At 34.8% G+C, this 13,948-nt stretch overlaps 2 protein-coding genes across 6 annotated transcripts in view; one reads left to right on the top strand and one right to left on the bottom strand.

Annotated features, from left to right (window-relative positions):
* Window positions 1–447: 447 nt before the first annotated feature.
* dhrs7cb (dehydrogenase/reductase (SDR family) member 7Cb) lies at window positions 448–8,203 on the bottom strand. Of its 2 annotated transcripts, none has more exons than XM_057359001.1 (7): window positions 8,053–8,203; window positions 6,598–6,751; window positions 5,053–5,165; window positions 2,943–3,153; window positions 2,750–2,842; window positions 1,196–1,357; window positions 448–915 (listed from the first exon to the last, which is right to left on the bottom strand). In XM_057359001.1, exons 2-7 carry the CDS (start codon window positions 6,749–6,751, stop codon window positions 704–706), a joined length of 945 nt encoding a protein of 314 aa, XP_057214984.1. In that variant the 5' UTR covers window positions 8,053–8,203; the 3' UTR covers window positions 448–703. The 2 variants fall into 2 exon arrangements, with proteins under 2 accessions (XP_057214984.1, XP_057214983.1); XM_057359000.1 differs by having other exon boundaries at window positions 6,598–6,754.
* A 1,429-nt stretch (window positions 8,204–9,632) lies between these two features.
* mprip (myosin phosphatase Rho interacting protein) overlaps window positions 9,633–13,948 on the top strand; it is a 91,613-nt gene continuing 87,297 nt past the window's right edge. For all 4 annotated transcript variants that reach the window (XM_057358969.1, XM_057358968.1, XM_057358970.1 and 1 more), the window contains exon 1: window positions 9,633–10,515. In XM_057358969.1, the coding sequence (XP_057214952.1) occupies window positions 10,393–10,515 (123 nt within the window). In that variant the 5' untranslated portion in view covers window positions 9,633–10,392. The remainder of the gene's footprint in view (window positions 10,516–13,948) is intronic.

Consider the following 13,948-nt stretch of genomic DNA (forward strand, 5'->3'; position numbering starts at 1 on the left):
ATCTCAATTTCGAAAAATTGACCCATAAGACTGGTTTTGTTGTCCAGGGTCACATATGTCCAAAAAAACATGTTTGAAATGTTTTTTTTGTGTGTATTTTGTCCTGGCGGATGTAATGTTACTCAGAATGTTTTAGGCTTGTGAATAGTGCCATCTACAGGTGTAATAACGCTGTACATAAATGTGTATTAGTCAAATGTGGCCTATACAGTAGATGCTGATAGTGAGCTGCGTCTGACATGATTCATTTAGAAAATGACAATCAAAGGATCTTGCATTGGAAAAATAAACAAACTGAGACAAAAACAAATTTATATTATGCTATTTTAAGATTTACGTTATTATTTATATTATTTTTGAACCAATAAAATTACCATTTTAAAGCATTAAAATGTGAGAATTTTAGCCATTAAATACTGCATACCATAAAACACATTTAAATCATGTCATGGCAAAGACTTTATTATTTAAACATGGATGAAGAACGTCACATTACTCTGTAACCATGAATGCCAGGATATAAAGACTTTTGATAAAGATCTTCTGATTGTAAAATATTCTAACAGATCACAAATGAATTTATTTGTACATCAGAAAATCCTGCTGTGTTCTGTTAGACTAGAATGGAGTTCAAAGCTCAAGAATCAAACAACAGGAATTCCTTGGGTCATTCTTTTCATTGGCTTCTCTCTCTGCAGTTCATCTATTGCAGCTGCTCAGCCATGACTCCATCCTTCACCCCAGCAGCCACCACAGCAAAGAAGAAACTGGGAACCAGAGAGCGGATGTAGAGGGCCACCCAAGGTATGGGGTGAGAGAGGAGCACCTCTCGTCTGTGCCAGTTCACCGTTCTTACAATCTCGTGGGCCAGGGTGTTGGAGTTCACTCCGTGAGTTGTCAGCTTGCTGGAGATGTCTGGTGGTAAAGGAACAATAGTCAAGGATCTGTTTGTGTGAAATCGAACCAACAACAAACCATCATTTGAAACATTCAGTCAGCAATGGGGAAGTGGGTGATTTAACTACTGCCTAATTTCTCAAGAAAACAGATGTGTCCAAAGGTGTATGTACAGTATGTCTATTTTTATTAAAAGCATTTAAAATAGTAACAACTAACAAAGTTAATGTTCTTGATAATTATATGTTACTATGACATAATACTATGACAGTTATTCGATGACTGGGTGATTACTCACAAGCCCAGAGGGGATTAGTGGGCGGGGTTTTGGAGGGAGTGGTGTTTTGTGGTACAGCATTAATGAAGGTGTGACTGATTGTACTGACAGAGATCCCAAACTCCTCCACCTCTGCTCTCAGACAGTCAAAGAATGCCTGGACTGCATGCTTGGAGGCAGCATCTTTAAAACAACCACGTTAATAATAAGATGCAGCTTTAAATAACCCCCCCCAAAAAATCATCTTTTTTTATTAGTGTTAAAGCTAAACTATGGAGGATAGTGGCCTTCCAGGAACAGGAATGTATACCTACACTGTAAAACTTTGCTGTAGTTTTTGCAGAAGGTTTGCTAGTAACTTACTGTGGATTTAATTACTACAGTACTTAATGTACTTTCCAGTTAGTACTGTTTTCAATTACTTTAATCAACATTAAAACACTTTGACTTTTGAGATTCAAAATGAGCAAGAAGAGACTGGCATTAGCACAGCAACACACCAAAATAATGGCATTCTTCCTAAGCATTTTTCTCTTGTTTTCTGTAAAAATATTTTAAACTTCTTAAATTACGATACTTTTACATAACAAGAAAAGTGACCCAAGATATTTAGTCTTGTTTTATGAAAGAAAAATATATAAACTAGGTAAGTTTATGCGTAAAACTAAATTGTACATTAAATCTACAGTAAGTTACTGGCAAACCTGCTGTGAAATTACAGCAAAGTTTTACAATGTATGCTTAAAAGAATAGAAAATAAAACAAGAAAGCTATTCCTTTAAAAGCATAATAATATAATATAGTAAATATTAGTTAACAAGTGATTTAATGAGGCAATATTGTGTATATTGTGACATCATAGTTCATATCTGTTTTGTACATGTATCAATTCCCGTACAGAATTCCCATACAGTATCTTTTTAAACACTGCTTTGGTTTTAGTAAGAAATGTTTAGAATTCTGAAAAAAAGTAAACCTGTTCAAATGTGTTAAGAGTACTACACTTACAGCATTATTCATCTATTCATACTAAATATTATGAAAAAATATATAAAATATTGAATATATTAGTAGATTCTGTTGTAATGGTAATGTAATGGTATAGCTAAGATGTGGGTTTGATTTGAAGGGAACACAAATTTGAGAAAAATTGTTGTAAACTATTTTAGATAGAAGTGAAATCTCTGTCAGATTAAATGCAATTAAACATTGCAATAATTTCAATGAACTTTGTATTTGTATAAATTCAATGACTGATATCTATCTTAATCTTGTATGTAATATTTAATGTCAAAATATTGTAAAAAAAAAAGGTCAATGTTGATTATTGTTGTATTGGTACAAAAATTAAACAAATACTAGTAAAAAAATGTAATCTATTTAGGTGCTTTGGCTGTTTTTCTGTGTTTTTTTATTGAACTATTGATTACATATTGAATATTGTCTGAATATATTATATAGAATATAGCTATATTATCCAGAACCTTAGATTCTGCAGAAATACATTGCGGTTTCTGCAAGAAATTTCCTGTGGGACTACATGTGATCTGTTCTGCTGTGATGCTTCAATCTTACAAGAGGTGCGAAATGGAAGAGACAGTTTTCCCTGGATGCTGTTGACCAAGACAAATTGGCCTGCCCTCCTAGTGATCATTAATGGGAGGACACCTGTAGAAAAATAAGAACTTATATCTTTAAATATCTTTTCGCCAATAAACTATTACATTTTTTTCACACTGTTGCCAGATTTTGAGCTATGACCTTTTACCTTTGGCCAATGTGATAGGCCCAAAGTAGTTGACATCCATGATTGTTTTGTCCATGTCTAGAGAGAGATTCTGCACTGGTGCTTTGACCTTCATGCTGCTGTTGCAAATCAGGACATCCACACAGCCGTAGGACTCCTCAATCTCTGTGATCATTTCAGAAATATTCTCCATATCGCTGAAGTCAAGCAGAACAAGCTTGGGTGTAAAAGTCTTAAACAGCAAACAGAAAGAGTGCACTTCAGTGGGATGGAGGTCACAAGGTGACACTAAAACAACATTCTGACTAGTACTCAAATCTGGCATCTTCTGACTAATACACATACCTGACCTTACCATTAAGTTTGATTCTTAAAGGGATACTTGACCCAAAAATGAAAATTCTGTCATCATTTACTCACCTTCGATTTGTTCCAAATCTGTATAAATGTCTTTGTTCTGATGAACACAGAGACATATATTTGGAAGAATGCTTATAACCAAACAGATTTTGCCCCCCACTGACTACCATAGTAGGAAAAAATACAATGGTAGTCAAAAGTGCCCCAGAACTGTTTGCTGTCCTAAATTCTTCAAAACGTCTTTTTTGTGTTCAGCAGAACAAAAAAAAAATGATTAAAGAGTACATAACATGAGATCGTGAAAATTACATTTAATGCAGTGTCTAATTTTGCCGTGTTTGAAAGTCTTGTAAATCTGAAGGTGAATGAATAACAAAGTTATTGGCTTGGAAAAAAGGGAGTCGACTCTGAATCACGCAAACGAGTTGTCCCTTGTCCGATTCGCAAACCGCCGCGGATTTACATCACTACATATAGTCCCTGCCTACGTTTTGCTAGGACTGCCAGCGAAAACTTCACTTTTCTCCCCCAAACACTGTAGCTCATGAGCCTCATTCGTGGTAGACCAATCACAGCAGACTAGACCATTTGACCAATCACATCAGACTAGGCTAGCGGAAAGGGGGGATTAGACAGATGAATCGCGGAATGACTCATTTGAGAGTCAGTCAAGAAGTAAGGTAAGAATAACTACCTATTATTACGAAATAATAGTGTTTTTACACCATCTATGTACATAAACGCGTCCCTAGTTATGTACTCTTTAAGTAATGTTTCCTACTATGGGAGTCAATAGGGGGCAAGATCTGTTTGGTTATAAGCATTCTTCCCAATATCTTTCTCTGTGCTCATCAGAACAAAGAAATGTATACAGATTTTGAACAGCTCGAATGTGAGTAAATTATGACAGAATTTTCATTTTTGGGTGAAGTATCCCTTTAAGCCAAAAAATATTTTACTTAATTTTAAAATATTTTAATTATAAACCACATACATACATTTAACCATTTTTTTAAAAATGGAGTTATCTCATTTTGGAACCATACTCTTCATATATTGTATTTATTTAGAAATCATAGATGTTTTTACTTAACACTAAGTACTGCTTTTGTATGCAGTATTTCCAGTATGTGAAAATCAGCATGTGCTGAAATATCACTTAGTCATAAATATTCAAATGAAATAAGGCTATCAAAGATAATGCATCAATGCATGTGACTAAATATGGTATGTTTAATGGCATTTATTTCCTTTCTCCTAATGCATTTATTCAAATGACTGTAAAATGTATAGATTGTATGTACACATTGAATGTACTGTTTAGGGTAAAACTGTCTCCCAAAAGCATAAATGTAAACAACATTATCCATCCATTCTTTATGCTTATCATAACATTATATTGATTAGAATTATCTAGACTAATACTGTCTAGAGAGTTTACAAGTTTAAGATTACATCTGTTTTCATTAGAAAATATGAAACTGAAATTTGCTCTCTATTTCATCTGTTTAGGGAAAATAACTATCAAAGAGATCTCTTTTGTGATCCTGTGGGATTGTGGAATAACATTTGAATGAGATTCATGGACACAGCTGTCAGAGAGGATATCCTGCCACTGTTCATGACAGAGAAAAACATTGAGACACACAGACATGATTAGAACTACAATTGTAATGAATATGAGACGAGCCTGTTGACGGATTCCACACTTTCGGATTTTTTACTTTCAGGTATAGTCTAAAGGCTTTTTTGGTTGTAAATGTATACTCACTGCACTGGGGTCTGATCCATTGCACAGTGAATCATGCAGAGATTCAAGCTTGTCCCAGCTGGGCCCGCACAAAACCAGCCTCGCCCCACCTTCATGAAACAATCTGGCACATTCTGAAAGAATAGAGGATGAGCAACATGTGATTAAATAAAGTCTATCCTTAGTAAAACATGATAAAGTTATCTTTTCGTTGATTTCAGAATGGAATGCTGAAACAAAGCTTTCTGACGATCCAAACGTACTGATCCGGTAGCTCCTGCAATCCCATCAATCCTTTATCTGTTATGTGAAAGGTGAAAGCATACAGCTCACTCCCCATCAGTCCAGTGTTTTATTTGGTGGGAATGCTCTCTGCTAATCTTAACTACTTTCTTTAAATCTTTATTATCTGTATTGTCAATCTGATGTCATAGGAATTTGTAACTATTTTACAAGGTGGCTAAATTGTATGAATTTGTATGATGTGAATCACACTAAAGCGTTTGATTGTTTTTTTTTTAAAGTGTATTGTGTATATTCAAATGTACTATATTCAAACTTTTCATGCACACGTTAATATTTCTTGTGTAATTATATGTAATATAGACAGTTTCTTCTGACGCACGCGCATGGCACGAAGTTAACTTCCTGTCTGTGTTTCTTGATGGGTCTGGCTAATTGCTAATAATATAACTATTCATATTTTATTTAATTTATGTAAATATTAATTTATATTAGTATTTTATTGTATAATAATTGTGTTCAATAAACAATTTGATGTATAACTTTGTCGCATTTAAGTTTAGTCAAGTAACTGTTCTTCTACCCAAAATAATTCATACTTTTACTACAATAACATAAAGGTGTTTAAAAGGTTCTTCACAGCGATGCCTTTTTTGGTTCCACAAAGAACCGTTCAGTCAAAGGTTCTTCAAAGAACCATCTCTTTCTTACATTTTTTATTAATCTGAAGAACTTTTTTTGCCACAAAGAACCTTTTGTGACATAGAAAAGTTCTTCAGATGTTAAAAGTTCTTTATGGAACCAAAAGGTTCTTCTATGGCACCGTTTTTTTAAGGGTGTAGCTAATGTAATTTACTTGTTATTTCTTTTGCTTATAAGAAACAATCTGCAGGGACTCTATTCTTTGCGTATGTGTGCTGGAAGTTAAGTTCAGGCCACAAAAGCATGCATGCACAGTAATGTTTGTTTATGTTGTTCCTTTGAAACCGTCTATATTATAGCTCAATTATATCAAAGGTTATAGATGTAAATACAATGCCGCAGTTCTATAACTTTGAATGGGGAAGTCTAATTACAGACTCTAACTGTAGAAGTCCTGCCTTCACAAAAAGAGACAATCATCTAATGTTAAAGACTATTCTCTGTGGGAGAGGCTCTGTAAAAGTACTTGCCGACTTTTGCACACTTTGATTATATATATTACTGTATATAGCTTACATTATGGCCTGCTCTGGACAAAAGGCAGTTGAACGTCTTTAGAAGACTTTGATTTAATATAATGTATTTTGGTGAAGAAGTCATTTATACATCACTAAGCATTACCACTTCCCATTCCGGATACAGCGTCTGTGATCACCACCACTTTGTTCTGAACCATGGACTTGGACATGAATCGCATGGCCTCATTGTAAACATAGTAAACTCCAGCACAAAACACTATCAGCAAAGGCAGAATCATAACAGACGGGACAGCCATCTTCTGGAAACCAAGAAAAACAGGAGTTAATTGACTGCTCGTCCTGTGAGATATAAAACACTAGTGTGAGGTCAAAAATAAATGTGTTTGTAATTATGCATAACTTTCTAAACTTATCCCGTGCTGGACCGGTGAGACTGGAGGTATATGAAAGGTGTGTCAAGCTGTGAAGAACACATGCTTCCTGTTAAAACTGTCATTATTTTTGGCTTGAACATATTTAAAAGTGAATTTTGCCTTAAAGGCAAAGTTTTGCATAAAGGCTCTTCTGCCGTAGCACTATATATATATATATATATATATATATATGAAGAGTTTGGTTTCAAAATGGATAACTCCGTTTAAAAAAAATCATGTTTTTAATTGTACATTCCAAATAATATCAATCAAACTGTAGTTGGTTTGTTTTGATTTAAGCCATAATAACTAAAAAATACAACTAACTAACACAATAAAAGTAAAACATAATAAAAACATGATAACATGATAAAAAATCATGATTTTTGAACAATTTTAAAAACGGAGTTATCTCATTTTGTAACAAAAACTTTTATTTTGCATACGCTTAGTCGAGATTAGCCCTACTTTTGTATTTCACAGAAGAAAATGGAGGTTTAGTAAATAGTGACAGAATTAACTGGGGGTTCAGTCTGGTTTAACCTTCCCACCTCCCAAAAAAGTTTCTCTCATATTGGCCAAAGACAGAATGTGTTCATCATATAAATAGCATAGTAGTGGATTTCAGTCACAAGTAGACCTCTAAATGAAAACCTTTTCAGATTGATTAGTCATTTAACAGTCAGTGTAAAGTCATTGTGGACTGTTACAGAAGAACCCCATATGTCTACAGATAAGTTATTTGTTAAATGATCAAATGATCTAAGTGTTGACCGGAATGCATCAACAAGCAAATTAACAAATGCTAAAATGTTGTCTCTTTGATAATTTGTCCTTGCAATCTATGTACAGTAACATTTGCTCTCATTACTTCCATAAAAGTGAAGTGGAGACCAAGTTCTAAATATAAACCGCTCTAAGATACTGTCCCTGACACCTCCAGCCAAATCACCTCCATTACACTGACATTAGATATACAGTACGGGCATATTAAGACATTAATAAAGAGAATAAATAACCCGGTCATTCTTCCAGCCAATAACCATTTTTGTTATACTTTTAACAAAACATTTCAAAGTCCAACACAAGCAACAGTGTCTCAGATAGATCACATTGAAATAAAGCCAAACAAAGACACACACACTGTATGCGGCTGTAATCTGCTGTATTTTCAATTTACTTACAGTCTGTATAGAGAGTTAATCCAGATTTCAGTGGAAATGTGTGTTAGTTTCCGGTTAGATAACCAGATTGAACCCTGTTACTTTTCTTGTTCATTCAGACACTCTCGTCACAGTCGACACAACTCCTTAGGATCATGGATCTTTTTATAGCATGTGGCGGAGTTAGTGACATGTCATGTACAGTATGTTGTGCCTGCAGTAGTTTCTAGAGCATGTGGATTCTTCAGTTGATCTCACTTCACATACTGTAGATAGGGGGTGGGTTTCTTTCTATATTTGTATTAATTTGCTGTAAACTAATACTGGGTGCGAGCTAGTAATAATGCAGATGAAAGAAAACATGTTTAAATTCTGGGATATGAGAAAGATGACGAACAATATCAAGATTTTGCTACAAATAAACCACTTTACAATAAGCACTTACAACAACAATAATAACACATTGAATTTAAGATTTTGTTTTTATACGGTTAATTATTTGCTTTTAATACAAGTGTTACAGGCTTGTAGGATAACATATTCAGAAAAATTAATTCCTATTTAAAATCTTCATTCACAATTTCAAATGTTAAAAAAAATCGATTTATTTCTTATACATACACTTGTGTCACAAATGAACTCTGGGATTATGAGAAAAAAGATAAACTGTTTTTTATTGAATAATTTGAAGTATGACATCCTAGCCATTTAATTTATACCTTTACATTTATATATATATATATTTTTTCATGTTCAGCATGTTTTTGTTCAAAGTGCAATTTTTAAATAATAGCCTATATCAAACAAAAGTTCTGCATATGAAAGTGTCAGATTGTCTCCGCCATTTTTAGTCGGACGGTCAATTGTTACAGACAATCAGAATAGTCTTCCTGCCGTGAGGCCAGGGAGAGAACAAAAACGCAGCACAAAGTGGGAATTTATTTCAGTCCAAGTGATTTTATTTTGGACAGCTGTCTCGTCACACGTGAATCCACACACTTTACCCAAAATAAGAATAAAGAAAAGAAAAACATAACAAAAGTAGTTTAAACTGACTATACAAACATTGAAAAAAAACACATGCTGTGAGCAGTAAAACCAGGCATTACGCTAGCCTCGACATTAACAAAGACATTTGCGGGCGTGGGTCTTTCTCTCGCCACACATCCACGCTTAACCAACCTTCCCTTCCTTTGTCTCACCCGCACTTATACACACTTACACTTCCCGCCCAAAACTAGTGGATCATACCATCCTTAGGGGTCAATAAACACTCTTTAACAAAGTGTGTACATTTGATTCAGTTACACATACACATCTCTGTACATTAGTAATGTGAACTGATGTTCACGTGATGATGCCCTCTGTGCTCATCATCACAGAAAGTTTTTTTTTATCTAGGAAAAATTACCTATTTTATTGTATAAGGTAAAGCATTATTTATAAAATTGTGTTAACTGAGTTTATGTATTTTATAAAAAAAATATTCAGACAGTGGCCACAGGGTGGATATCTCTCCTATAGGACCGTTCTGCACGAGAACTGCCAAACTCTCGCGAGATAAAATGAAATTCCAGCATCAAATCTGCGAGCTCGCGACCTCCCTCCATTGGGAAAGAGCTCGTACCCGATTGAGGGGAGAGAAAACAGACCCTCTTGAGTCCTGGGAAACATTTTAAACTACGCGTTTAGAAAAGCACATGGAGCGATAACGTTCGAGTTAAGAAATGTACGATACCGGAGGAGGATAAAATGTCAGCTTTACCGAACGCTGGCATTTTTAAAGCTCCGTTAAACGAGCAGGAGGAAAGGCTTCATTAGCGAGCTAACTGACGCTAGCACAGTGAAGTGGGTGAAAACTTCCAAGTCAGAGAGAATTTGCAATTGGGATCGAAAACAAAAAATCTCGCTTTCTCTTTTTATTTTTCCTCACCAATAAGGTTTTTGGCATCACCTCACCGTGGGTTCAGCTTCATTTGATTGTAGGAACACGTGAAATAATCGCTTTATTTACCGCTTGCACAATTCCAGCATTGATTCTCGCAGAAATGGGATTAGAGAGGATTCGCTTTGTGAGGGCAGGCCATGAACTCAACCACATCAGGCAAAACACAGAGCAGGCCTGTTAACTAGAAATCTGTTGATATAAACTACTCAAATTCTGCACTTAACGTTACCCGTTCTGCTGTTGGACTTAATTGAGGTTGCAAGGTTTGGAAAGGAAGATTTGGATCTGCTCTTATATGCCATGTTTTGTGTGTTGACGACAGTGTCAAGAATCGGATGAAAGAGTATCAGGAGTGGTATTGTCGCCTTTTTATTTGTGGGATTTGAGACAAGCAGCAGACACAGAGGAATAATATGTCTAGTGCTAAAGAAAACACTTGTAGGAAATTCCAAGCGAACATTTTCAACAAAAGCAAATGTCAGAACTGCTTCAAGCCTCGGGAGCTGCATCTGTTGACGGATCAGGATCTCAATCAGGTACGAGGTGTATTTCATCACTCTCCGTGTCACTCTCTGTGTCAGCTGATATTCACGGGTCATTCATAAAACTATAATGTTGATGTGTCGCCCAGTTTCATCTGTAGTATCCAAGAATGTAGTAAGTCACGCTTGATAATTGATTTTCATTTACAAACAACACTTTTTGTTATTGTTATTGATTAGTCTTTTTCAGTGATTACTTTACATACTTTTACAAAACGAACAACGTATTCTGTACACACAGACATTGTATTGTTAAAACATGGTAAATACTTTGTTCTAATACGTGTATACAAGAGTTTACATTCTATGAATTTGCCTAGCTATAAACCCTGCAGTTGTGTCTTCAAGACATTATTGGTTCGTTTCGGTTCGGTTGTGTTCCATTACAGTAGTTCCATTTACTTCCCCTTCTTGAATACTTTACTGTCGCATCCATTTGGTAAGAGCTTCCAGTTGAACATTTGTGAGTTCTAAGAAGGCAGTATTTTCCTGCTAGAGGGATTAAGAGAAAACTTTTGATTGTGTTAAAGTGTGTCACACCTAAATCAAACCTCTCCGTGATTGTAGTATTTGTTTGCTGGATTTTTACAAATAATTGGTCTTTTCATCTACACACTTGTCTGGTTTTGGAAGAGTGTTTGAGGTGAGCTCATGAATCCTGTAGTAGCTCAATTATTAGAGCATTGCATTAGGGTGCCGTATTTGATTCACAGGCAACACACATACTGTCAAAATGTATTCCTTGAATGCACTGTAAGTTGCTTTGGATAAAAGAATGTGCATAAATGTTAATATACAAAAATGTCATGTTGGAATCCAATTATAATTTTTCCTTGAATTAACTTTTGTAATGAGAAACAATTTTGGTTGGTGGTGTCAATGCAAGCGGCAGAGCATAATTCCATATGTTTAAAAGGAATAAATGAGAGAAGGCCCATAAGGGCCTTTTTTAATTGATACCATACCCCCAACCCAATGGTTAACAGCCCTTTTAACCCATTAAGCTATGTCAGCGTCCTCTGGCATGTGTGTGTTGTGGTTTGAGTGAGATTACAAAGAGTTAACCCTTTATCTGCAAGAGTCATGAAGTTTTTATGAGTTACATCACTCACTAATCTGGTGAAGATGGTCCAGTGGTCATTATTACATCAAGCCATTGTGCTTTTGTTGGTATTGTATAAAAGTCCTCCTTTAAAAAGTTGGATTTGTTTATATTATGTAAGGTGTGAGTAAGATGATGTTGTGGTTATAAATCGGGACTGACAACAGAAACAGGAAATATTAGTGGTGGAACGGTTCACAAAATCTATGGTTTGGTTTGTATCACGGATCTGTGGTCACGGTTTTCTGTTTGATTCGGTATACATAGTAAATGTTTTTTTTTTCTCTTTTAACACTCCAGAAATACAATACATCAGCACAAAATATGTAGCCTTATAATTAGAGCTGCACCGAGTGCCATTTTCTTGGCCGTTTCCGATTTTATTATAAGTGAAACCTGCCGATTCCGATTTTCTATCCACAACCTAATAATTGACAGTATGTATATATAAAACCATATTTACTTTTCTTCAATGCACATTTTTCATAACAACAAAGTTTATTTTCATAAGACAAATTATTGAACATTACAATTTCCCTAAACACAGTTCTCAAAGCTTCATTAAATTACAGGATCTTCTCTCACCTAAACAACTCTGAAATTGAAGAACTCTGTGACTGAAAAGAAGTAGAAATAATAAATATAACTAAACAAATGTCACTTAATTTACCATTTTCTCACAAAAGTCTAAGATTACAATAGGGCTGTCACGATTATGAAATTTGACTGACGATTAATTGTCTAATAAATCATTGCGATTATGACGATTAATTGTCTGTTTTAGGGCTTTGGCGATTATGACGATTAATTGTCTGTTTTTGAGCTTTGACATTTAATTCTCATACATTTTTGATTCAGCGATTGAAACGACCATATTGTTCTGAATACAAGACTATGTTTTTTTATTGGAAATACATCGGAAAAAATTGGGTCATCATATATTTAAGGTTTAGGCTTTTACCTGTCAATAATACAACCGCCAAATACTTGTAAATTAAGTAAATTGATCAGGTGTGAATTGAAGCCACCATTAAAATACTATCAGTCATAGAAAAGCTTCTAGTCTGTTTTTTTCTCACTTGCAAGACTACAATAAAAAGTATCTCTGCATACCAGCTACTAGCTCCCCATCAGAGCGGGTTTTCAGTTCGGGCGGAAACATTGTTACATGCCTCAGGTCCTGCCTGAAACCTGAAAAGGTTAACATGCTCGTGTTTCTTAGTAAGAACTTAGAGTAAATTCAAGATCACTAAGATCACCTCATGCAACAGTGTTTAAGAGAGTTCTATTTTCATTACAACAATCTGTTGTTTACATTGATACATTGCACATTAAAATATTTGTTTACAGAAGATGCAAGAAATGCACTGTTTAAAATATTATTTACAGGATATACAAGAGTTATTTTATTTAGAAGAGATACTGCTTATTTTCTACTTTTAATATGAAAAACATTGAATATAATTTATTTTGTTTCCAAAAGTGCAAGTTATTTATTTTTACTTTTTTTATAAGAACAAAGTGACTGTTCGTTTTAGGCAATGTGTGCTTTAATTTCAGTTGTTCAACATTGATGTTCAATAAATAATCATAGATAGTAGATAGTGTGTCTTTCCTTCAATTATTTTAAAATCAAGTAATGCACCCTTCACTCAAAAATCTCTCACTTGTAATATGTGAGCATATTTACTGTACAAAACTTGTCAGTGAACTATGAGGGCAAAAAAATAAAAAATAAAATAATCGTTCATTAATCGTAATCGAGTTAAAATGTACAATTAATCGAGATTTTGATTTTAGGCCAAATCGCCCAGCCCTAACTGTTAGCATACACACCCCATGTAGACAGAGCAACGAGAGATGAAGTACAGTGCACAACTGTACAGTACATGATGCGTGTGCGCGCATGTGCAGTCAGCGGATATGAGAGATGCGTTTCAGTCAGACTCGTGGTACGGTGGACCCACATGCAAGTATAAATAGGGCTGTCATGATTATTAAATAATCGTCTCATCGCGATGGTTTAACCTCATCGCGATGGTTTCAGATCATCGCAATTATTGCACATCTCTATAGAAGACACTAGGGGGAGCTGTAGTGCATCTGCATATTGCATATTTTAGTGTATATATTGTAACTAAAGCATGGTAATACTTGTAAAATGTGCCACCACAACACAATCACTTAAAACACCTAAAACATATACAAATTACCTGCAGTACAATTTAATATTATTTAAGCAAATCTCAGTGTGAAAACCAGTCTACCAAAACTCCATTAACACACAAGTAAAGTTTTATTGTAGTCTTGCAAGTGAGAAAAAAA

The sequence above is a fragment of the Triplophysa rosa genome, linkage group LG18 (genome assembly GCF_024868665.1).
Source record: "Triplophysa rosa linkage group LG18, Trosa_1v2, whole genome shotgun sequence".
Taxonomy (NCBI): domain Eukaryota; kingdom Metazoa; phylum Chordata; class Actinopteri; order Cypriniformes; family Nemacheilidae; genus Triplophysa; species Triplophysa rosa.

What these genes read in the sequence shown, in the direction of transcription:
- dhrs7cb (XM_057359001.1), bottom strand. Translation starts at nt 6,751, where the DNA reads ATGGCTGTCCCGTCTGTTATGATTCTGCCTTTGCTGATAGTGTTTTGT. An exon ending in GCCTATCACATTGGCCAAAG is followed by an intron (nt 2,843 to 2,942) that starts GTAAAAGGTCAT and finishes ATTTTTCTACAG; the next exon opens with GTGTCCTCCCATTAATGATC. An exon ending in CACTAATCCCCTCTGGGCTT is followed by an intron (nt 916 to 1,195) that starts GTGAGTAATCAC and finishes CTTTACCACCAG; the next exon opens with ACATCTCCAGCAAGCTGACA.